The 22,947-nt window shown below is 37.0% G+C and overlaps 1 protein-coding gene across 2 annotated transcripts; it reads left to right on the top strand.

Annotated features, from left to right (window-relative positions):
- Positions 1–13,154: 13,154 nt before the first annotated feature.
- LOC109438996 (olfactory receptor 11G2) lies at positions 13,155–18,854 on the top strand. Of its 2 annotated transcripts, XM_074326701.1 has the most exons (2): positions 13,155–13,183; positions 17,951–18,854. In XM_074326701.1, the coding sequence occupies exons 1-2, from the start codon at positions 13,155–13,157 to the stop codon at positions 18,852–18,854; spliced, it is 933 nt and encodes a 310-aa protein (XP_074182802.1). The 2 variants fall into 2 exon arrangements, with proteins under 2 accessions (XP_074182802.1, XP_019574743.2); XM_019719184.2 differs by lacking the exon at positions 13,155–13,183 and having other exon boundaries at positions 17,895–18,854.
- The last annotated feature ends 4,093 nt before the right edge of the window (positions 18,855–22,947 follow it).

Consider the following 22,947-nt stretch of genomic DNA (forward strand, 5'->3'; position numbering starts at 1 on the left):
CTGTAACAAATAAAGCAACTCAACTTCCAACGTATTTAGCCTGTAGATATTCTCATACATTAGGAAATGATGAAAGTACAAGAATATTTACTGTGGCATTGTTGTAATAGCAAAATGTTGAAGAAAATATCAGTTCCCATTAATAGAAGACTAATAAAATAAGCTATGATTCAGTCACACAATGGAATACTATGTCTTCAATTTTATAAAACATGAAGTAACTCTATATGTAATGTTATGTAATATACCCAAGACATACTGTTGAATGAAAAAAAAACATGGTGAGTAGGAGAATAGAGCTACCCTTTATGTAAACATGTAGACTAGCTCCTGAAGGGGATCCAGAAATTGCTAACAGGGGTTGCTTCGGGTGAGAATTTGGTGTCTAAAGAACAAAAGAGTAAAGGAGACTTATTTTCTTCGTAGCTCCATTTGAACTTATTAAATTATTTGTCATGTGCTTGTATTATTTCTTTAAAAAATAAGTAATAATACAATTGTTTTTAAATGAAGACTAACTTTCTAGAGGAATTTTCTGATAATTAGATTTAGAAGATCATTTTCTCCCACAATTCTAGGATTCCTTAGGAGCTTATTCATTTATAGAAAAGTTGAAGCACGGTCCTAAGAACACCTTAACATTATTTCACTCAGACTTTTTGATTCTTGAGAGAAAACATAAGAAATGGCTTTCTTATCTTAGGTCTTACACAAATACACTGTTACAAGCTATCACTAATTTATCACATTTATATTTAGATATCCTCTCCTTCATTGTTCAGTTACATATTTTTTGTGTTGTTACTGAGCACCTACAATACCAGACATTGAATCAGGATATACAACAGTATATAAGACACATTTTCTTCCCCCATAAGACTCACAGTCTCATGGTAGAAATGTACAGTAAACTTGCAAGGGTTTTCTTTTTATTAAATAGCACAAATGCAATAAGTGAGGAAAGACTAAATACTATGGGAGATCATGAGAAGCAGCATGTGTGTAAGCATATGTGCCATGTGAAAAAGGACTCAAGCATAACTAATTATAGGGCATTATCTTTTGGCAAGCTCACCTTAGGATACAAAGTAGAATTGCTTCTAGAAATTCTCTGTGAGCCACTATATCACTAACCACTCCTAGAGATTATTAATGAGTTCCCAAAATAAGTATGACTATAAAATATAATGTAAATTAAAGTCCAAATTGGAATATTATTTTAAATAAACATAAGCTTTAGTAATAGAAAGCTGGGTTACTTCAATCTAGCATCCTGTTAAGAATAAATAAAAATATCAAATTAAAAAATATAAAACTTGAAATATTGACAAACTGAAGACAGAGTAGGAAAATTATAAGCCAATTTTTTTATAGACATCGAAGTAGCGAGCCCTAAAGTCATTTGTGTTCTGAGAGCACTTGTTTATAATTCCAATCCTTATGCTTTTTGACAATGCCCAGCTGGAGAGATGGAGATGAGCACCTAAGACTCACATGAAGTTGGAGCCCTTAGTGCTCTTCATCCTCAAGTAAGTATGAACCAGAACTAAATCTGACACCACTCAGAAAGACAACTGAAATTTAGCAATCCCTGAAGTTTGTGGCCATAGTTTATCTGGTGCCTAAATTTACAAACACCATTTACTCCAATTTCCCCATTATATTGCCTCTTTTGGGTTGAAAGGCATTTAACTTTCCACTAACGACCCTGCAGTTCCTTCCCTTGGTCTCTCTTCATGAATGGGCACACACGTACACACACCTCACAATACCATGGTTCTTAATGAAATTTTAAAATTTTTTAATTCTCCAGGATAAAAGATATGTCACACCACAAAATAGTCAAAATATTTTGAAAAATTGAAATCATACAACCGTTTCAACTTACAATGTAGTAAAACTAGTATTCAACAGCAGAAAGAAAATTAGAAAATCTGCAAACAAATACCAATTAAAAGGCACACTCTTAAACAAACAATAGGTTGAGGAAAAAATCACAAGAGAAATTGTTTTTAAAATCTTGAAATAAATGAAATTGAAAACATAACATACTAAAACTTATGGGATGCAGAGAAAGCAATGTTAATAGACAAATTTAGAATAGTAAAGCCTTACATTAACAAATAAGGTACACCTGAACTCAAAAAACCTAACTTTATACCGTAAGGAACCAGAAAAAGAACAAACTAAACCCAAAGCTGGCAAAAGGAAGAAATTAAAGACTAGAGCAGAAATAAATCAAATAGAGAATAGGATTTCCAGTCAAGATGACAAAGTAGGTCAATGCTGTGGTTACCCCCTCCATGACCAAATCAAAATTACAACTAAACTACAGAATAACCATTATTGAGAATCACCTGAAGTCTAGGAGAATCACCTGAAGTCTAGCTGAATCGATTTCTACAGACTACAAACTGCAACTACAGACATACAGAAGAAGCCACCTCGAGACTGGTAGGAGGGGCAGAGATATGGAACTGTCTGGGAACAGCCTGGTCCCACACCACAAGTGACCATTAAAAATTTGAAGGGATGTCTCAGCATAGGAATTCCCCACCAGAGGAGCGATGGGTTTCAGCCCCACGCCAGGCTTCCCAATCCAGGGTTCCAGTGCTAGAAAGAGAAGTCCCCATAACTTCTAGCTGTGAAAACCAGCCAAGGTGTGGCTGAGTGAGGTGGATGACAGCCGCAGCCCCAGGTGCTCCTCTTAAAGGGCCCATACACAGACTTACTCACTGATGGACTCATTCACTCTGAGCTCCAGTGATGCAGCAGCAGCTCAAAGGGTACCAGGGACATACGAGGAGGAACTAAGCTGTCTGGCTACAGGGCGAGGGTTGGAGGGGCAGCTTTCTCCCAAACAGAAGTGCTGGTGGAATCCATTGTTCCTTTGTTGATCCTCTCCTCTCCAAGCATGCAGATGCAGGAGGTTGCCATGTCTAAGTCTCCATCAACCTAGCTAACACTGTTTGACCCTTGCTGGTGATTCCCTGAGACACTACTCCACCCAACTTTCAAGCACACACAAGCTTCTTTCAGTGGCTTTTCCATGCAAATGGCCTGTCTTGGCTCATGTTATGGAGTTTCCTAAAATCTCTCAAAGGTTCACATAACCCAAACAAGCAGCAGCTGACTTCAGTATGCCCTGTTTCTCTTGCCAAGCAGGCTCAAGCACAGCACTAGTGACAGCTGACCTCAGTTCATAGCTTGGCTTCTCGAGGCACCTCCAAGCCTAGTACAGGTGGTGGCCACCTGTGAGCTGCTTTTTGGTTAATGCCATGTGGCCCTAAGCAGGGGACAGGCTATGGCTCAACTTGGCTTAGGGTGGGACCCCTCCCAGGAGGGCCTGGAGCTGGCACACCCACTGGCCAGCTTTGGACCAAGCCAGAGCATCACCAAACCACTTCCAAAGATGACACACCTGAAGGGCAGACTGGGAAGGCACCAGAGCCCTGTTAAAGCAAATCCTGCTCTGCATGTTCGGCTACTGCACAACAGCTCCTCCACTTTAGTCTCAGCCAGTTCTCATAACAAATAAGCCTGAGGGTCATCCCTCCCATTAACATGCAAAGAAAAACCAAGGCTCAACTATAACAGGAGGACAAGCACAACCTACACAAAAGACACACCTGGAGGTCAGGTAACCAGAGAGACTATGCCACCGAGCCCCACAGCACACCTACCACACAAGAACGGTCTACTAAGACTAGGAGACATAACAGCCTTACCCAGTACATAGAAACAAACACAGGAAGGCAGCCAAAATGGGGAGACAAAGAAACATATCCCAAATAAAAGAACAGAACAATGCTCCAGAAAAAGAACAAAACAAAATGGAGACAAGCTATCTACCAATGCACAGCTCATAATACTGGTTATAAGGATGCTCAGGGGTATCAGTGAGAACTTCAACAAAGAGATAGAAAACACAAAACAAAATTAATCAGAAATAAAGAATATAATAACTGAAATGAAGAATATGTTAGAGGGAATCAACAGTTGAATAGATGAAGCACAGGATCAAATCAGCACAATAGAAGATAAGGAAGCCGGAAACACCAATCAGAACAGCAAAAAAAGAAAAGAATCCAAAACAATGAGGAGAGTGTGAGGGGCCTCTGAGACAACATCAAGTGTACCAACATTTGCATCATAGGGGTACCAGAAGAAAAAAAGAGAGAGCAAGAAATTGAAAACCTAAGTGAGGAAATAATGATGAAAATCTTCCCTAACCTGGCAAAGGAAATACAAATACAAGTCCAGGAGGCACAGAATCCCAAACAAGATGAACCCAAAGAGGCCACACCAAGACACATCATAATTAAAATGACAAATGTTAAAGACAAAGAGAGAATCTTAAAAGCGGCAATAGAAAAGGAGTTAGTTATCTGTTAGGGAGCGCCCATAAAACTGTCAGCTGATTTCTCAGCAGAAATGTTGCAGGCCAGAAGGGATTGACATGAAATATTCAAAGTGATGAAAGGAAGGATCTACAACCCAGCAAAGCTATCATTTAGAATTGAAGGACAGATAAAGAGCCTCCCAGAAAAGATAGGGCTAAAGGAGTCCATCACCACCAAACCAGTACCATAAGAAATGCTAAAGGGATTGCTAGAAGAAGGAAAAGGAGGAGGAGCAGGAAGAGCAGGAGGAGATTTAAAAATATGAATAATAAAATGGCAATAACTACATATCTATCAACAATTACTTTAAATGTAAATGAAATAAATGTTCCAATCAAAAGACAGCATGGCTGAATGGCTTAAAGAAAACAAGATCTGTACATACGCTGCCTACAAGAGACTCACTTCAGATCGAAAGACACACATAGACTGAAAGTAAAGGGATGGAAAAAGACATGTCATGAGAATGGAAATGAAAAGAAAGCTGGGTTAGCCATATTTATACCAGACAAAATAGACTTTTAAACAAAAACTATAACAAGAGACAAAGACCCAGTAATCCCACTTCTGGGTGTTTATCTGAACAAACCCAAAACACTACTTCAAAAGGACATGTGCCTCCATATGTTCATTGCCGCATTAATTACAATAGCCAAGATAGGGAGGCAACCTGGATGTCTATCAATGGATCAATGGATAAAGAAGAGGTGGTACATATGAGTATATACAATAGAATGTTACTCATCCATAAAAAAGAATGAAATCTTGCCATTTGCAACAACATGAAAGGACCTAGAGGATACTGTGATGAATGGAGCAAGTCAGACAGAGAAAGACAAATGCCATATGATTTCACTTATATGTGGAATTTAAAGAACAAAATAAACAAGGCAAAAACAAACTGATAAATACAAAGAATATTTTGGTGGTTGTAAGACAGGAGGAAGGTTGGGGGGTGCAAAAGGGAAAGGGACAAAGAAGTACAAATTGATAGTTAGAAAATAGTCATGGGAGTGTAAAGTATAGCATGAGGAATATGGTCAATAATTTTGAAATAATTGTGTATGGTTTCAGATGGGTACTAGATTTATTGGGGTGATCACTTTGTAAGTTATATAAATGTCTAATCACTATGTTGTACACTTGAAACTAATCTAATATTTTATGTCAGCTGTAATTGAAAAATAAAAATTTATCAAAAAAACAATCCAAACATTCAAAAAATAATAAAATTAATAAAATAGAGAATAGAAAATCAACAAATAAACAAAATAAATCAAAATAAATTAAAAATAAATAAAACCAAGTGTTGGATTTTTTAAAAGGTCAACAAAATTGACAAACCTTTTGTCAGATTGACTAAGAAAAAAACAGAGAAGACGCATATAAAATCAGAAAGTGGGGACTTCACAGCTGATTTTTTTTAGAGATAAAAATAATTACAAGAGAGTACAATGAACAACTGTCCATTTTTAAAAAATGGTGAACCTAGATGAAATGGACAAATTCCTGGAAATACACACCTACTAAGATGAATTATGAAGAAATAGAAAACTTGAATAGACATTAACCAGTAAGGAGATTAAATCAATAATCAAAAATCTCCTAACAAACGAAGCCCAGGTCCAGATGGTTTCACTGGTGAATTCTATCGAACACATTTTTTATGGTGTTTGCCAGGAGCTGGTAGGAGGGGGCAAATTAGGAGATGTTTAATGATGGGTAGAGCTTCCAGTTTTCAAGATAAATAAATTCTGGCAATGAATATACTTAATACTTTAATAATACTGAACTCTGTACTTAAAATTGGTTAGGATGGTAAATTTTGTTATGTGTATTTTAATCACAATAAAGGACAAACAAAAAACTGAAAGCTAGTGGGAATTGGGACAGCCGCTATGAAAAACATAAGGACATTCCCCCAAAAATTAAGAACAGAATTACCATACAACCCAGCAATCCCTCTTCTAGCTATTGAGCAAAAAAATCTAACAAAATTTATACATAAAGATATATGTATCCCTATGTTCATTGCAGCGTTATTCACAGTGGCCAAGACATGGAAACAACCAAAGTGTCTTTTGATAGATGACTGGATAAAGAAGGTGTGGTACATATATACAATGGAATACTACTTGGCCTTAAGAAAAGATGAAATATTGCCATTTGCAACATGGTTGGATCTTGAAATTATCAGGCTAAGTGAAATAAGTGAGACAGAAAAAAATCAAGAACCATCTGACTACACTCATATCTGAGATATAAAAATCTACCAAATATTTAAAGAAAAATTAACAATAATCTTCAAACCATTCAAAAAACTGAAGAGGAGAGAATACTTTCAAACTCATTCTATGAGGCCACCATTACTCTGATATCAAATCCAAAGACACTACAAAGAAAGAAAACAACAGACCAATATTCCTTATGAATACAGATTTGAAAATACTAGGAAACCAAAATAAACGGCATATTAAAAGAATTATACACCATGACCAAGGGGGATTTATTCCTGCAGGGTTCAATACATGAAAATCAATCAGTGTAATATATCACATTGACAGAATGAAAGAAAAATAATGTAATTGTCTCAATTGATGAATAAAAGGCGTTTGACAAAACTCAACACACTTTCATGATAGAAACCCTCAAACAAACAAGGAATAGAAGGAAACAACTTTAACATAATAAAGCTCACATAGGAAAAACCCACAGTAAACTTAATATTCGATTATTTAAAAGGACAAACAAAAAACTGAAAGCTTTTCTTGAGATCAGGAACAAGACAAAGATGCTCAGTTTCACCACTTCTATTCAACACACTATTGAAGTCCTAGGAAGAACACTTAGGCAAGACAAAGGAATAAAAGGTATCCAAATTGGAAAGGAAGATATAAATGTATCTCTGTTCACAGAAGATGTGAACCTGTATGTAAAAAAACACACATACAAAAAGAAAAGTGTTAGGACTTGTAAACAAATTCATTAAAGTTACAGGATACAAAATCAACAAACAAAGATTAGTTGCGTTTTATACACTAACAGTGAACAACTTGAAAAGGAAATTAAGAAAACAATTTAATCTATAATAGCAACAAAAAGAATAAAATACTTAGGAATGAACTTAACCAAGGAGGCAAAAGACATTTACACTGAAAACACCAAAATATTGCTGAAAAAATTAAAGATGACACAAATAAACGGAAAGACATCCCGTGTTCATGGACTGCAGGACTTAATATTGTTAAGATGTCAATACTACCCAATGTGACTTACAGAGTCAATGCAATCGCTATCAAATCCAATGAAGTTTTTTGTAGGAATAGAAAAATCTATCCTAAAATTCATGTGCAATCTCAAGGGGCCCCAAAAAGCCAAAACAATTTTGAAAAAGAAGAGCAAAGTTAGAGGCCTCACACTTTCTGATTTCAAAACTTACTACAAAGCCACAATAATCAAAACGATGTGGTACTGGCATAAACACAGACATGTTGACCAATGGGATAGAATAGAGATCCCAAAATAAACCCTCACACATATGGTCAAATGATTTTCCACAAGGGTGCCAACACCCTTCAATGGGGAAAGGACAGTCTTTTTTGCAGATGGTGCTAGGAAAACTGGATGTCACTTCTAGGTATATACCAAAAAGAACTGCAGAGAATCAAATATATATTTGTACTTAGCAGTGTTATACACAATAGCCCAAAGGTGGAAACCACCCAAGTGACCTTCAACAGATGAATGGATAAACAAAATGCAATAAATATATACAATGGAATATTATTCAGCCTTTAAAAGGAAGGAAATTCTGACACATACTACAACATGGATGAACCTCGGTAAAAATAAACCCATCACAAAAGGACAAATTTCGTGTGATTCTACATATATGAGGTACCTAGGGTAGTAAATTTACAGAGACGGAATGTAGCATGGTGGTTGCCAGGGGCTAGGGGAGAGTGGAATGGAAAGTTATTGTTTAATGGGTAAAGTGTTTCAGTTTGGAATGATGAAAACTTCGGGAGGTGAATGGTGGCGATGGCTGCACAACAATGTAAATGTACTTACTGCCACAGAACTGTACACTTGAAAATGGTTAAAAAGGGTAATATAGGGAGATTAAATAATAAAAGTACTTAAATAGTAGAGAAGAAAATAAATAAAAAGAAATAAGGAAACAAAAAACAGGACAAATAAAATACAAATAGTCTACCTATCAGTAGCTAAGGACTGGAAACAAAAATTAACAGATGGCAAGTGTGAGAAGAAAATACACTCTTAAGGAGCATAAACAATATACATTGTAAACTTTCTCTATATTTCACAGTGAAAAAGACTTTTCATGAAAACAGAAATTCTCTGAAAATTCACACAGACATCTCACTGTTGTCTTTAAGACACTATTCCTACCATTGCTCTGGGAGCCAATCTAACCTACACTATATGAAAACTATGGGTAAGGAAAGGATGTTACACCAAGGAGTCTTGAGGGAGACATAAACCAGCCTAAGGGGAGACTGAAGACTTCACAATAATCTCTAAGATGAAACTTTAATTGCACCCTTGAGAGTCTCAACAATACATCCCTCCCCTTCGTTCACCTGCACCCCCTTTTTGGAAATCTCCTCATAAGGTTCATACCCCCATTTCTTTCAGCTACTCTATAGGAAAAGTAGCCAATATATAAAACTCACTCGTTGAATTTTCTCTACTGGGTGAGATAAGTGAAATATCTGGGTGCCTGGGGGGTGATTGAGTTCTCTTATATAGCCCTTGATGAAGATATCACTATGTCAAATGAGCTCATGCCTCAAGGACTCGTTACAGGGCTGTGCTGCTTTTCACTGCTTATCATATTGCCCAGCAGATATACCCTGTGCTATAACCGTTTCTTTTGAGCACTTGAGGAGGGGAGGAAAGAGAGTTTCAGCAGTTTAACTTTGTGTGTCATAGGTGTCACAGGCCCCTGGGCTGTGATTCCATATAAAAGAAAGAGAACCATCAATGAGAAGATACAGACTCAGTGTTTATTCCCAGCTTTGTACACACTCAGCCCTACTATGAAAGGTAAGTAACTTGTCTCCCTGTCTAGGCATCACTGCATTTCTTCTATGACATCTACAAACGGATCCTTGCTCTGGTGGAATATCACTTAAATAATAATATATTTTTGCAAACTTTTGTGGGTTTTATGTTTCTGAGTATTTGGTTTCACCCAATGTCTCCAGTAATATAACAATAAATTATGTTATATGAACTGTTGACTCCAGTGCCCCACTACTCAGATCTCCCTCAGCTTAATAATCCCTGAAACTGTCTTCCCTACTGATTCACACAGGAATGCCTCATTATGCATACATTTGATAAATTACATCACTTAGTATTAGAAAACTATTTACTGTTGTGCTCAGTAGCTCATTTTCTACAATGCCTCCAATTAAATAGAACTTATTCCCACTTATCACATAAGTAATACAATGCTTTTTCTTTAATAATTTAGTTTCTGTATCTTGATTGTTAACATTGCTATGTTTTAGTGTCTTCTTCCTTTCCATCAGACCAAGCTGTATGTTCTTAAGTGCCAGAATGTAAGCGGAGGTCAGTAAGATAAATCTAAGCAACCAACGAGAGCTGCTCATAGCTTCACTACGTGATACATTAGAACGGAGTGGCTTTTTAACCAGTGTTTTCGGTTCACTTAAATTTGTTTTTCATTTAACTTTTTAAATTATTATGCTACAGTATTTTTATCCTTGTTACTTTGTAATCATATTTGTTGGCAGTATTATTATTAACAACAACAGCTATGAATTTTTCCAGGTCCAGTATATTCCAGGAACTGTGCTAGGTATATGTATTCAACAGTGTTTTCACAAGAGCCCTGAAAAATATGTGTTAACTTACCCAAAGGCACGCAGTATTTGAACCCAAATCATTGTGACATTATCGTTTATTTTCCTTTAAGTACAGTGCTATAACAGGACTACTCAGTTAAATATTACTGGATTGAGTCAATCAGTTGTGAACCTGATCCAACTGTGATATGCCAGACTGCCAAACCAAACAGATTGCCTGAGTGGATGTTCTCTTCTGTCCTCACCAATCCATGTGCTTTCCCCCTAAAATAACGTTCTCAGTCCTTCCTAAAAAGGCCCATTTTTCTTTCTAGGTTATATGTGTAGCTGCTTCACTCCACTACTGGACCATGCAAACAAAGAATTTACATTGATCTTCTGTGTGCAGGACAGATATGACAAACGTTTGGGAGGGAAAATCAGGAAGATTTGTGATTGATTGCATATGCGAGGTGATAGAATTAGAAACTGCCTTGAATGACTCTCAAATTTCTGGCAATGACTTTAGCAAATGCTAAACCGGTTGCTGAATTCACCAAGAAACAAATACAAAAGGGAGAGGGAGCTCTTATGAAGGGAAAGATAGAATAAGAAGTACTGAGCAGAATGGTGATTAAATATAAAAGACGGTAAATGTCTAGGGAGGCTTATGTTTACAATGGACACTCAAACGTGACAGGGATATGAGGCAAGGTGGGATTAGTGCGCCACGGGTTGAAATGTGGCCTCACTACAAGTTTGGTCAGTACACTGATAACAATCTAAATCTATACTAGGGAGTTGATTAAATCTATAGAAAACAATACAGCCATTGAATTGATGAGGTAGAGCTAAATTTTTGACAAAAATATATTAAGTTAAAGAACAGGTTATAAAACTGCATGTTTTGAAAATCTCATTTTAATTTTTAAGAAGAAATGCAATTAGTTCCCCCAAAGAGTTCAAACTTGTTTGCTCTGTGAAATGGAATTATTTTTTTCTGTTTCTATATTTTCCATGTATTATTTTTTAAAGTATTTTTACTATGGAAATAAATTTCACTTTGGTAAATTTTGAACATTATAGCATTAATAAACAGCTCAGAGTGCACAATGAACATTCACAGCGCTAGAGTATCTGAGATGTCAAGTACTTTCCAGTTGGGGGGAGATGTCAAAAAAAATAGTTGTTCCACTCCTAATTCTTTTGTTTGTTTGTTTGTTTGTTTTTCAAAGTTTATTGGGGTGACAATTGTTAGTAACATTACATAGATTTCAATTCTGATTTCAATTCATAGTGTACACTTCTGTATTACATCATCTATAAATTCCATTGTGTTCACCACCCAGAGTCAGTTCTCCTTCCATCAACATATATATGTTCTCCCTACCGTCATCTTCCACCCCGCTCCCCCCTTACCCTCTGGTAACCACTAAACTATTGTCTGTGTCTATGAGTTTTTGTTTCTCATTTGTTTGTCTTGATTTTTTGTTGTTTTTGGTTTACATACCACATATCAGTGAAATCATATGGTTCTCTGCTTTTTCTGTCTGACTTACTTCGCTTAGCATTATACTCTCAAGATCCATCCATGTTGTCACAAATGGTCCGATTTCATCTTTTCTTACCACCAAATAGTATTCCATTGTGTATACATACCACAACTTCTTTATCCATTCATCTATCGAAGGACATTTGGCTTGTTTCCATGTCTTGGTCACCGTAAATAAAGCTGCAATGAACATTGGAGCACACGTGTCTTTATCTCTAAATGTTTTCAGATTTTTGGAGTAGATACCCAGGAGAGGGATTGCTGGGTCATATAGTAATTCTATTCGTAATTTTTTGAGGAACCTCCACACTGCCTTCCATACCTGCTGCACCAGTCTGCATTCCCACCAACAGTGTATGAGGGTTCCTTTTTCTCCACAACCTCTCAAAACACTTGTTACTATTTGTCTTGTCAATGGTAGCCATTCTGACTGGGGTGAGGTGATATCTCATTGTAGTTTTTATTTGCATTTCTCTGATGATTAGTGATGTTGAGAATTTTTTCATATGTCTATTTGCCATTTGTATGCCCTCTTTGGAAACATGTTTCTTCAGGTCCTCGGCCCATTTTTCAATTGGGTTGTTTGTTTTTTTGTGGTTGAGTTGCATGAGTTCCTTATATACTTTGGATATTAGCCCTTCATTGGAGGCACTGTTTGCAAAAATCTTCTCCTATTCAGTTGGTTGCCTCTTTATTTTGTCGATGGTATCTTTTGCTGTGCTGAAGCTTTAAGTTTCATGTAGTCCCATTCGTTTATTTTAGCTTTTACTTCCCTTGCCTTTGGAGTCAAATTGATAAAATGCTCTTTGAACCCAAGGTCCATAAGTTTAGTACCTATGTTTTCTTCTATGCAGTTTATTGTGTCAGGTCTTATGCTTAAGTCTTTGATCCATTTTGAATTAATTTTGGTACATGGTGACAAAAAGCAGTCCAGTTTCATTCTTTTGCACCTGGCTATCCGATTCTCCCAGCACCATTTATTGAAGAGGCTATCTTTTCTCCATTGTATGTTTTTTGGTTCTTTTTCAAAAATTATCTGTCCATATTTATGTGGTTTTATTTCTGGGTTCTCAATTCTATTCCACTGATCTATGTGTCTATTTTTCTGCCAATACCATGCTGTTTTGATTATTGTAGCTCTGTAGTACAAGCAAAAGTCAGGGAGTGTGATACCACCAGTATTGTTTTATTTTCTTAAGATTGCTTTTGCTATTCGGGGTCTTTAGTGATTCCAAACAAATCTGATGATTTTTTGTTCTACTTCTTTAAAAAATGCCATTGGGATTTTCATGGGGATTGTGTTAAATCTGTATATTGCTTTGGGTACTATGGCTATTTTAACTATGTTGATTCTTCCAATCCATGAGCAACGAATGTCTTTCCATTTCTTTGTGTCTCCTTCAATTTCTTTCAAAAATGTCATAGTTTTCAGCATATAGGTCCTTCACATCCTTGGTTAAGTTTATTCCTAGGTATTTTATTCTTTTTGCTGCAATTGCAAAAGGAATTGTTTCTTGTATTTCTTTTTCTGAGATTTCATTGTTAGTATATAGGAATGCAATGGACGTTTGTATGTTGATTTTGTAGCCAGCAACTTTACTGTATTCGTTGATTGTTTCTAATAGCTTTTTGGTGGAACCTTTAGGGTTTTCTATATATAGCATCATGTCATCTGCAAAGAGTGATAATTTAACTTCTTCATTCCCAATTTGGATGCCTTTTATTTCTTTCTCTTGCCTGATTGCTCTGGCAAGGACTTCCAACACTGTGTTGAAAAGCAGAGGTGATAGGGGACAGCCCTGTCGTGTTCCTGAACGTAGAGCAATGGGCTTCAGTTTTTCACCATTAATTATGAGATTAGCTGAGGGTTTGTCATATATGGCCTTTATTATGTTAAGGTATTTTCCTTCTATACCTATTTTATTAAGTGTTGTAACCATAAATGGATGTTGTATCTTGTCAAATGCTTTTTCCTCATCAAGTGATATAATCATTATTCTTGGCTCATAATTTCTCTCTTTTAATAGTTTGAATATTTGGTTCCATTCCCTCCTGGCTTGTAGAGTTTCTGCTGAAAAACCTGATGATAATCTAATGGGCTTTCCTTTGTAGGTTACCATCTTCTTTTCCCCGGCTGCCTTGAGGATTCTTTCTTTGTCGTTGATTTTAGACAGCTTCAATACAATATGCCTTGGAGAAGGCCTGTTGGGATTGAGGTAATCAGGTGTTCTGTTTGCTTCTTGGATTCGAGGATGCAGTTCTGTCCACAAGTTTGGGAAGTTCTCATCGACAATTTGTTTAAATATATTCTCTGTTCCCTTCTCTCTTTCTTCTCCTTCTAGTATGCCCATTATTCTTATATTGCTCTTTCTGATGGAGTCAGAAACTTCTTGTAGAGGTTTTCATTTCTTTTAAGTCTCAAGTCTCTTTCTTCTGCCATCCATGTAATTTCCAGGTTTCTATCTTTGGTGTCACTGATTCTTTCCTCCATCTGGTCAACTCTACTACCTAAGCTGACTATTTCATTCTTAATTTCTTCTATTGAGTTCTTAATCTCCAGAAATTCTATTTGGTTCTTTTTTAAAATTTCAATCTCTTTCGTAAAATGCTCATGTTGTTCATTGATTTTGTCTCTGAGTTCATTAAACCACCTATCTGTGTTTTCTTGCATCTTGTTGAGTTTTTTCAGAACTGCAATCTTGAATTCTAAGTCATTTAAGTCACATATTTCCATATCTTTAAGTTCCTTTTCTGGAGACTTTTCACTTTCTTTCTGAGCTGTCTTGTTGCCTTGGTTATTCATGGCAATTACCGATTTATTATTTCTCTTCCTAGACATCTACAGGAGTGGCTTCTGCAACAGGTTGATAGGAAGAGGTCTTTCTTTTGTTTGCCAGTAATTATTGGTAGAAATTTTTTTTTTCTCCGACTGCTGCCTTTTTTTTCTCTCCCACACGGTAGTGCTATATTTTCTCTGCACTATTCCAGCTTCTCATACAATGGGGGGATTACATGGGAGACAGGCTTCTCCTCTGTTAATAGTTTGCCTGGGTCACAGGGCACAGTGTACGTGTGGGTATGCGGAGAGCTTTTAAAGTTCCAAAGCTCTTCCTGCACCAGATTCAGAGCTTGTATGTTTAAGGAGTTCTGTTGACTCCTGCAGGGATCCACCCAGATAGGTGGGGTAAGGGGCGCGGTGAGTTGTAAGACGTGGCCCAGAGCAACGGCAGCGACCACCACCACAACAGATCCTGCTTCCACAGCTCCCTCCCCTTTGCCAGAACTAGTTGGGCTGCGAATCAGTATCTGTGCTCCACAGTTCTCAGAACAGCAAATATTGTGTTCGTTTGATCTGACACTGCTACTGTTCCGCTTCTGGCACCGGGCAGTTGGGGGCGGGGTGAACTCTGGGAGGGTAGGGAAGGGGCGGCTGGTCTCAGTGCCTAAGGCTTCCATTCTCTGCTGGGCAGTGAGGGCTTAAACCACCATTTTCAGCCTTCTTCCCTCAGTCTTTTCTCCGAGGTCTCTGCTGTGAGCGTTGGGTTCAGCCGTGTTATATGCTGTCCCCTCAGCCCTGTGGGCCATAAACAGAGCACAAGCAGTCCAAGTTCTTCCCTCTCCTGCAGCTGCGGTAGTTCTGGGATGCAGTGAGCTCGGAGCACTGAGCTAGGTCTGTGTCCTGCACCTGCGTGGCTCTGTCTCCGCACTTCAACCTTTCCTCCTCCCCTGCTCATGCGATTTGCCCACCTTTAGGTGAATTCAGTAGTGTGCCTCTTCGTCTTGCCTGTCGGCTGTGCAGGGAGTCCTTTGTGGAGTTATAGTTTCCATTTGTTGTTAATTCCCGGGGAGATTTAAGGAGGCTCACCTCATGCTGCCATTTTGATGACGTTCTACTCCTAATTCATGGTTAAAAAAATTTAATTCAGACTGTTAATTCAGTTGTTAATTCAGCTGTTCTATCAGAAATAATTAACTATGAGTGGGTAAAAGAAATACAAATGGTAAATACTTTGCTGTCTTTCATAAAATGCATTGCTTCTGAATTTCCAAATGTCAAAGGGAAGAGAGGATTTTTTGAACCTAACCCATTGATAAGGAATATCCAAGTATCCAAAGATATTTCTATATTTAAAATATTGATGGTAGCCCACCTGGTCAAATATCTTGAACTTTAAACAAAAAAATTTTAGGACATAAGGGAACTTTAGAAATAAACCTGGACCAGTAGTTCTAGGAAGGTAATAGGAAAAATCCAAGTTTTTATAGTGTTGTCTCAACTCCTAATTCAGCCAATATGAGAAAGATCTTTCTCGTCTTGGCATATCCTAAAGTAACCCCTCTATTTGTTATTTACTTTAGGTAAAAGCAAGATGATGAATTGACAAGTTATGGTGTTTAGGCTTCATTGCCAGCCAAAGATGAAGGCACATACTTTTATATACTCATATGTGGTGATGGGAGGAGAACTGACTCTGGGTGGTGAACACATAATGCAATATGTAAACGATGTGTTATAGAAATGTACACTTGAAACCTATATAATTTTACTAACAAATAACATCCGAATAAATTTCATCAAAAAGATTTTTGTTAAAGTATAGCTAACACAAAATATTACATTACAAATATTTGATTCCCTTTTCCCTCTTCTACGCTTCCCCTTCCCCCCAACCCTATGGTAACCACTAAACTGTTATCTGTCTGTGAGTATCCCTAGCATAACAATAAACATCTCAGAGATAAAAATTAAAAGTTATGTAATGCAACTCCCATTTTATATTTAAGAAACTAAAATTTAGAGAGGTTACTATTTTAATATGGTCAGACTATGATGTTAACATTATCTTTCATGATATATATCCAGGTGGCCTTATGTGCTATTTTTAAGGTAGTTTTTTTCTAGCAAACTTAATGGTTTTACTCATGAAATTGACACACAATGGTATTAGAGAGAATGAATCAACAGTTTACGTTGATTCAAATAATTTGAATCAACTGTCAAATAATTTTTAAGTGATATCAAAAGTCCCACATTTTCCCTGCTCCAGAATCACATGATCTAACAAGACAACTGCCTAAAAGCAGTTGCATTAGGTGATTGCTCATGGAGAACTTAGGAAATGCACTTACCCATTCATCCATACATAGATATACAAGGTGTGACCACAAAATATGGTGAATGTTTAAATTCTTAAAGTTTTTATTACAGTAAAAGACACATTACCATTAATTCCGCACAAAATACTTCCCCTCACTTTGAACACACTTATCCCATTGTTCTTGCCACTTTCTGAAGCAGTTCTGGTAGTCCTCTGTCGTGAATGTCTTGAGTTGTGCTGTCGCGGCTGCCTCCATGTCCTAAATTGACTCAAAACGTTTACCTATCATGGTCATTTTTGAGTTTGGGGAAGAGCCAGAAGTTGCACGGTGACAGATCTGGCAAATAAGGTGGATAAGGACACACCGTAATGTTTTTATTTGACAGAAATTGCCATACCAGAAATGATGTGTGACACGGAGCGTTGTCATGATGGAAAATGAAGTAAAGACACAAAAGAGGACTTCCAGAGCTGCTTCAGAAAGTGGCTAGAACGATGGAATAAGAGTGTTCGAGTGAGGGTGTGTGTTTTGAGGGGGATTAATGGCAATGTGTCTTTTACAGTAACAATTTTTTTTAATTTAAGCATTCACTGTATTTTTTAATCACACCTCATATATTATAGAAACCCTTCTAAGTACAAGGATCATGTGTATCCCAGTCACCTCTGTGACACTGCTGTTTGACATAGCAATAACCCAAGCCTCCGCTCAAAAAGATGTTTGCCAAGAAGAGAGCTAATCCAGTATATTTAGTTTAAAAGAAAAGAAAAAGAGAATGATACAATGTAATGTCAGTTTACATTGCATTCTCCTGCCTGAAGTAAGCAAGCGAGGTACGGATCTATTTTGTTCACTGCTATATCCCCAGTAGCTAAAAAAAAAAATACCTAGCAAATACTAAACATTCAATAAATGTTAATTTAATAATGAACAAATCAACAAATGTCAGTTTCTTGTTTGGACAAAGCAAATGAAGTCCCTGTGCTACTCCAGGGATATTCAGTAATTATGGGCCTTTTCACAGCTCACAGACCCATGAAAATCGCCAGCAACTCCAGCACCATCACTGGCTTCATCCTCCTGGGCTTCCCTGGCCCCAGGGAGAGGCAGGTCCTCCTCTTTGTGCTCTTCTCTGTTGTCTACCTCCTGACCCTCATGGGCAATGGTACCGTCATCTGTGCTGTGCGCTGGGATCAGAGACTCCACACCCCCATGTACATCCTGCTCGCCAACTTCTCCTTCCTGGAGATCTGCTATGTCACCTCCACTGTCCCCAACATGTTGGCCAACTTGCTCTCTGATACCAAGGTCATCTCCTTCTCTGGGTGCTTTCTCCAGTTCTACTTCTTCTTCTCCTTGGGTTCCACAGAATGCTTTTTCTTGACTGTTATGGCATTTGACCGATACCTTGCCATCTGCCGGCCTCTACATTACCCCATTCTTATGACTGGACATCTCTGCAACAATCTTGTCATCAGCTGCTGGGTACTTGGTTTCCTCTGGTTCCCAGTCCCGATCATCATCATTTCCCAGATGTCCTTCTGTGGATCTAGGATTATTGACCACTTCCTGTGTGACCCCGGTCCTCTGTTAGCCCTCACCTGTTCTAGAGTCCCAATAATGGACTTGTATTGGACAATCATAATTTCTATGATCCTATTTATTCCTTTCTTCTGCATCATGGTGTCCTATGCTTTGGTCCTAAGAGCTGTGCTGAGGGTCCCTTCAGCAGCTGGCCGAAGAAAGGCTTTCTCCACCTGTGGGTCCCATCTGGCTGTGGTTACACTCTTCTACAGCTCAGTGATGGTCATGTATCTGAGCCCAACATCTGAGCATGAAGCTGGAATGCAGAAGCTTGTGACTCTGTTTTATTCTGTGGGAACCCCATTCATTAATCCTGTGATCTATAGTCTAAGGAACAAAGATATGAAACATGCCCTGCAGAAGCTTCTGGGAATATGAAAATCAGGACCTTCATCAAAAAAACAAAAGAAAAAAAAGAAGAAGCAGGAGGAGGAGGAGGAGGAGGAGGAGAAAAAGAACTATTATCGCTAAAGTTTTCAAGATTTGGAACCTAAAGGACAGTCCCCCACAATTCACGGGTTCCTTGGGGAATCTATGAAGCAGTTTGCCTTTTCACAACTATTATATTTATATTCTTTATTGTTCATTTATTTAACAAAATTTAATGAATACCTTCAATATTTCAGGTACAGAGCTAAAAAATGAATCAGATAAAGTGGGTAAGTCATATTTCAGTCCCTCATGAAGTTGACAATGTAGGATAGGAAAAAAATTCAATTGTGACAAGTACTATGTCCAAAAGAGTGTTAACCTAAGAAAAGCTTCAGGCTGTTATAAAGAATAAAAAGCATTTATTTGAGCAAAAGAGAGATTGCAATCCTGGAGACACAGATTCAGGTAGCAACTCAAATTGTGCTGTAAAGAGAACAAAAAGGCATGTTTTATAAAGGCAAAAAGCTGCAAGTACTGTTCCCATTTAGGCCCTCTAGTCAAATGAAGGGTGCTGGTTAGATTAACAGGGGTTGATTAGTTTTCTTATGCAAATAATTATGCTGGTTGATGAAGCAAATTGGCCCCTTTCAAGGTGAAGAATGACCCCATATAAGGAGAAAGTGAAATCCAAGATGTGGTTACATAGTTAGCTTGAAAGTTCAAAAGTTTGTGGGCGGAATGTGTGTAATGCGGACATCATTATGGCCTCTATTATGGTTCCCTTGACATAAATGACTCTATTGTGGCAATTTCCAGTCCCAACTTGAAGGGGAGAAGATTTAGTTAAACCAACAATAACGGGATTTAAAACCAGAAAATGATGATGGGGAACCTGATACCAGAAGAGAATATGAAAAATAGGTGGTATCATTCTATAGTTGATAGTCTCGAACTAACCAGCAATACAGACATTCTAGGAAGAAGGTCTGTAAAATCCTGACTCGGAAGCTCACCCGCAATCAGCTTGGATGCAGAATGAGCTAATGTCTCCTGCACATTCTCTACTAGAAAATGGTTTTATGTCTGAGACATCTCTGCCACTGAGCAGTACTGGAAAATGTACATAGCAGAGTGATCTTTGTGGTTCTAAGAGTAGTGGCCCCGTTGTGCTCAACAGTGGAGAGCGTCAGTCAAGCTGTGTCCTCAGGAGGTATATTATCTTCTTAAACTTCTTTCCCACTAAGAAAGCTTATTGCTGATAACCAATTAAGAGAAAGAATCAGAGATGTGTCAGATGAATTCATTATTTCTTTACCTGGAAACTCTTCACACATGCTTCATCTTCCACAGTTACTAGTTCTTATTGCCTTGATCACAGCCTTGTGGCTGTGAAAGAAAGCACACAGGGAATATTTTTTCCATGTTGTTTCTATTAAGTCTAGGTGGTTGATATGAAAGATGATTTTGGAATGAACTAAATTCAAATTTTCCTTTAGAGTATGTACAGTGTATACTCATATAATAACATCACAAGAGGACTATGCTTTTTTGAACCATAAAAGGAGACGACACAAAATCTCAGTTATATTGGGGATCCCCTCTTATAGCTTAGGAATGATGCAACACGGAATACCACTCTTTGTGTTCTCAATTTCTACTTTATTTAGCTTTCCCTTTTGCCACATTAAAATGATTTTGTTCAGCTTTATCTACCTACGGTGCCATTTTAATATTCTGCAGCTCATATTTTTAAATTAAGACTTAAAATGCTTAAACATGAAACTCCTTATCGGTGTTAGAGTTACCAAAAGCTTAAATCAAACATCCTTTTGGAATAAATGTCTAGATTTCTATGTAATTATGCTTGTTAGGTAGAAGAGGAGAAGAAATGGAAGGTACAGTTGTGATGACTTGGGCCATCACACATCACAGATGTAACGGAGCACTACCGCACAGGTTCCTGCATACTTACTGGGAACTCTCTAGATAACATTTCATTAGACTAAAAAGCACATTTTCACCCTTTAATATCTCTAAAAGTTACATGCAGTTTATAATCGGTGATGTGTCATACTTTCATTGGCAGAAAGGTTTTTTTTCTTAGGGACCTATAAAATAGTGCTATATGTTACAATTGATTGTGTTTTAGATCTGAAGAAACACTGCCAGTGTGTTTATTATTTTGTGATGTTTTTCCTATGAGAACATTATGATGAGAAGGTAACATGTGTGAAATAATATCACTTGAAATTTAAAACTCTAAAATGCATTTCCTAATTTTATTATTGAAAGGTTATATTTAAACTTTGAAGATTGTTTTTAATAATCATTTCTTACATACCTTAATTCTTCTAAGGCTGCATAATTATTTAACCCATAAAACTTCAATAAACTATTTCACTAATGAATCCAAACTTGTAAGGCCTATTTTCTCTTTCCTGTTTTAAAATTTCTTGGATATATATGTGTCTTCTGTATCTGTCGGCGGAGGCGCACAGAAGTTAGAAGTTCTTCCGTTCTCTGTTAAATGAACACCATTAACGCTAAGGTCTGCTAGGTGTTAGAGAATGCCAAAACTATAAATAATGCACTTTCAATTTACTGCTCATGAAAATACTTTGGAGAAAAAAACCTTGAACTAGACTTTTTTGAATGTTCCGAGTCTTTAAAACAGCCTTTGGAGTAAATATATATAAACAGGTTCCAGCTAAAGAAACATATCATGAAAGAAGGCATGAAAGGAATTGTCCGATTTCAGGAAAGGCTGTTACTCAAGTACTTATGCTTTGCACAAGTGATTTATTGGTGAATAGAAGTTTTATAAACTGTAGTTCAGTTGGAGAGTTTAAATACATATGGTGCGGATTTATTTGATAAAGCAAAGAATCTTGGTGATATTGATCAGTGCTCTATAATGCATATATGTTTGTGTCTATGTTCATACATGTTGACTTTCCTTAAAATTACATGCAACTTTAAATAGAGGCAACATAGCAAGGTCAATGATTATGATCTTGGACTCTAAAGCCAGACAACCTGTGTCACTTGGACAAGTTACTTATCTTTCTGGAAAGTACATGGAAATTCTTTTACTGTGTTTTAAATGACTTTCTAAGTTGGAATTGTTTCAAAATGAAAAAGAAAAAAAGCAGTAAAATAAGAACTGACTCTAAAAGTGATCTTGAGGCACTGAAAATGAAAGTTCTTCATCTCTTAATAAGTGTTAGTAACCTGACTGTTTTTCATGTGAAATAGGCTTTTATACGAGAGTAAAGTGACAAACTCAATATGCTAAAGTAGTTTTCTAAGTCAAATCACTCCTTAACTAAATAAGGAGTGATTTGACTTTGTTGTTTTATTTTCCTTATAATAATAAGTCAACGAAATTTACTTATTTTTATAAGGAAAATAAAACAAATTATTTTCAGGTGTTACCCAGAGCTTATTGATAAACACTAACCTAAGTGGCTATGCTAGTTTAGTTTCATAATTAGCAATAAGGAAAAAAGAAAACTTGCCCACGATCCAATCTTTTCCACCTATTATCATCAATGAAAAGTAGATATCAGAAATGGTAGAGCAAAAGTGTTTTGTATTTTCTCCTAAAAGTGGTGGGGTGGAAAATGTGGAGAATATGTATTGATGAGATATTTATAGACATTTTTAAGAGTGAAATTGTTGTTGATGTTTTTGTTTCACAAACTTTTATAATTCACCATTCCAAACAAAGTGAATTAATCCCTCCATATTTTGGCTCTGCGTATAATCCCTCCATCCTTCAGCAAACACAAAAATCGTCACCCTATATCTACTCCTTCATTCCTTTACGGTTACTGTAGCACCCATCTGACAAAATCAATATTTAAATTATTCAGAAGTTTAATTGGAAAAAAAAAAGTTCAACTGATTCTTTGAAACTTAAAACAAATCTATTCATCTAAAGTATTACAAATGGTAGTTAGGCTATAATGTACCTGTCCTGGTGTCTTTGTTGGTTTCCCCTGAAGTAAATCATGAGACTAGTACCAGTTGTTTATTTGCGTCATGGAGGGAACATTGATAGAGAAAAATGAAATGAGGAAGGGAAGTCATCCAACAA

Source organism: Rhinolophus sinicus, linkage group LG03 (genome assembly GCF_036562045.2).
Source record: "Rhinolophus sinicus isolate RSC01 linkage group LG03, ASM3656204v1, whole genome shotgun sequence".
NCBI classification, from domain to species: domain Eukaryota; kingdom Metazoa; phylum Chordata; class Mammalia; order Chiroptera; family Rhinolophidae; genus Rhinolophus; species Rhinolophus sinicus.

What these genes read in the sequence shown, in the direction of transcription:
- LOC109438996 (XM_019719184.2), top strand. Translation starts at nt 17,901, where the DNA reads ATGGGCCTTTTCACAGCTCACAGACCCATGAAAATCGCCAGCAACTCC.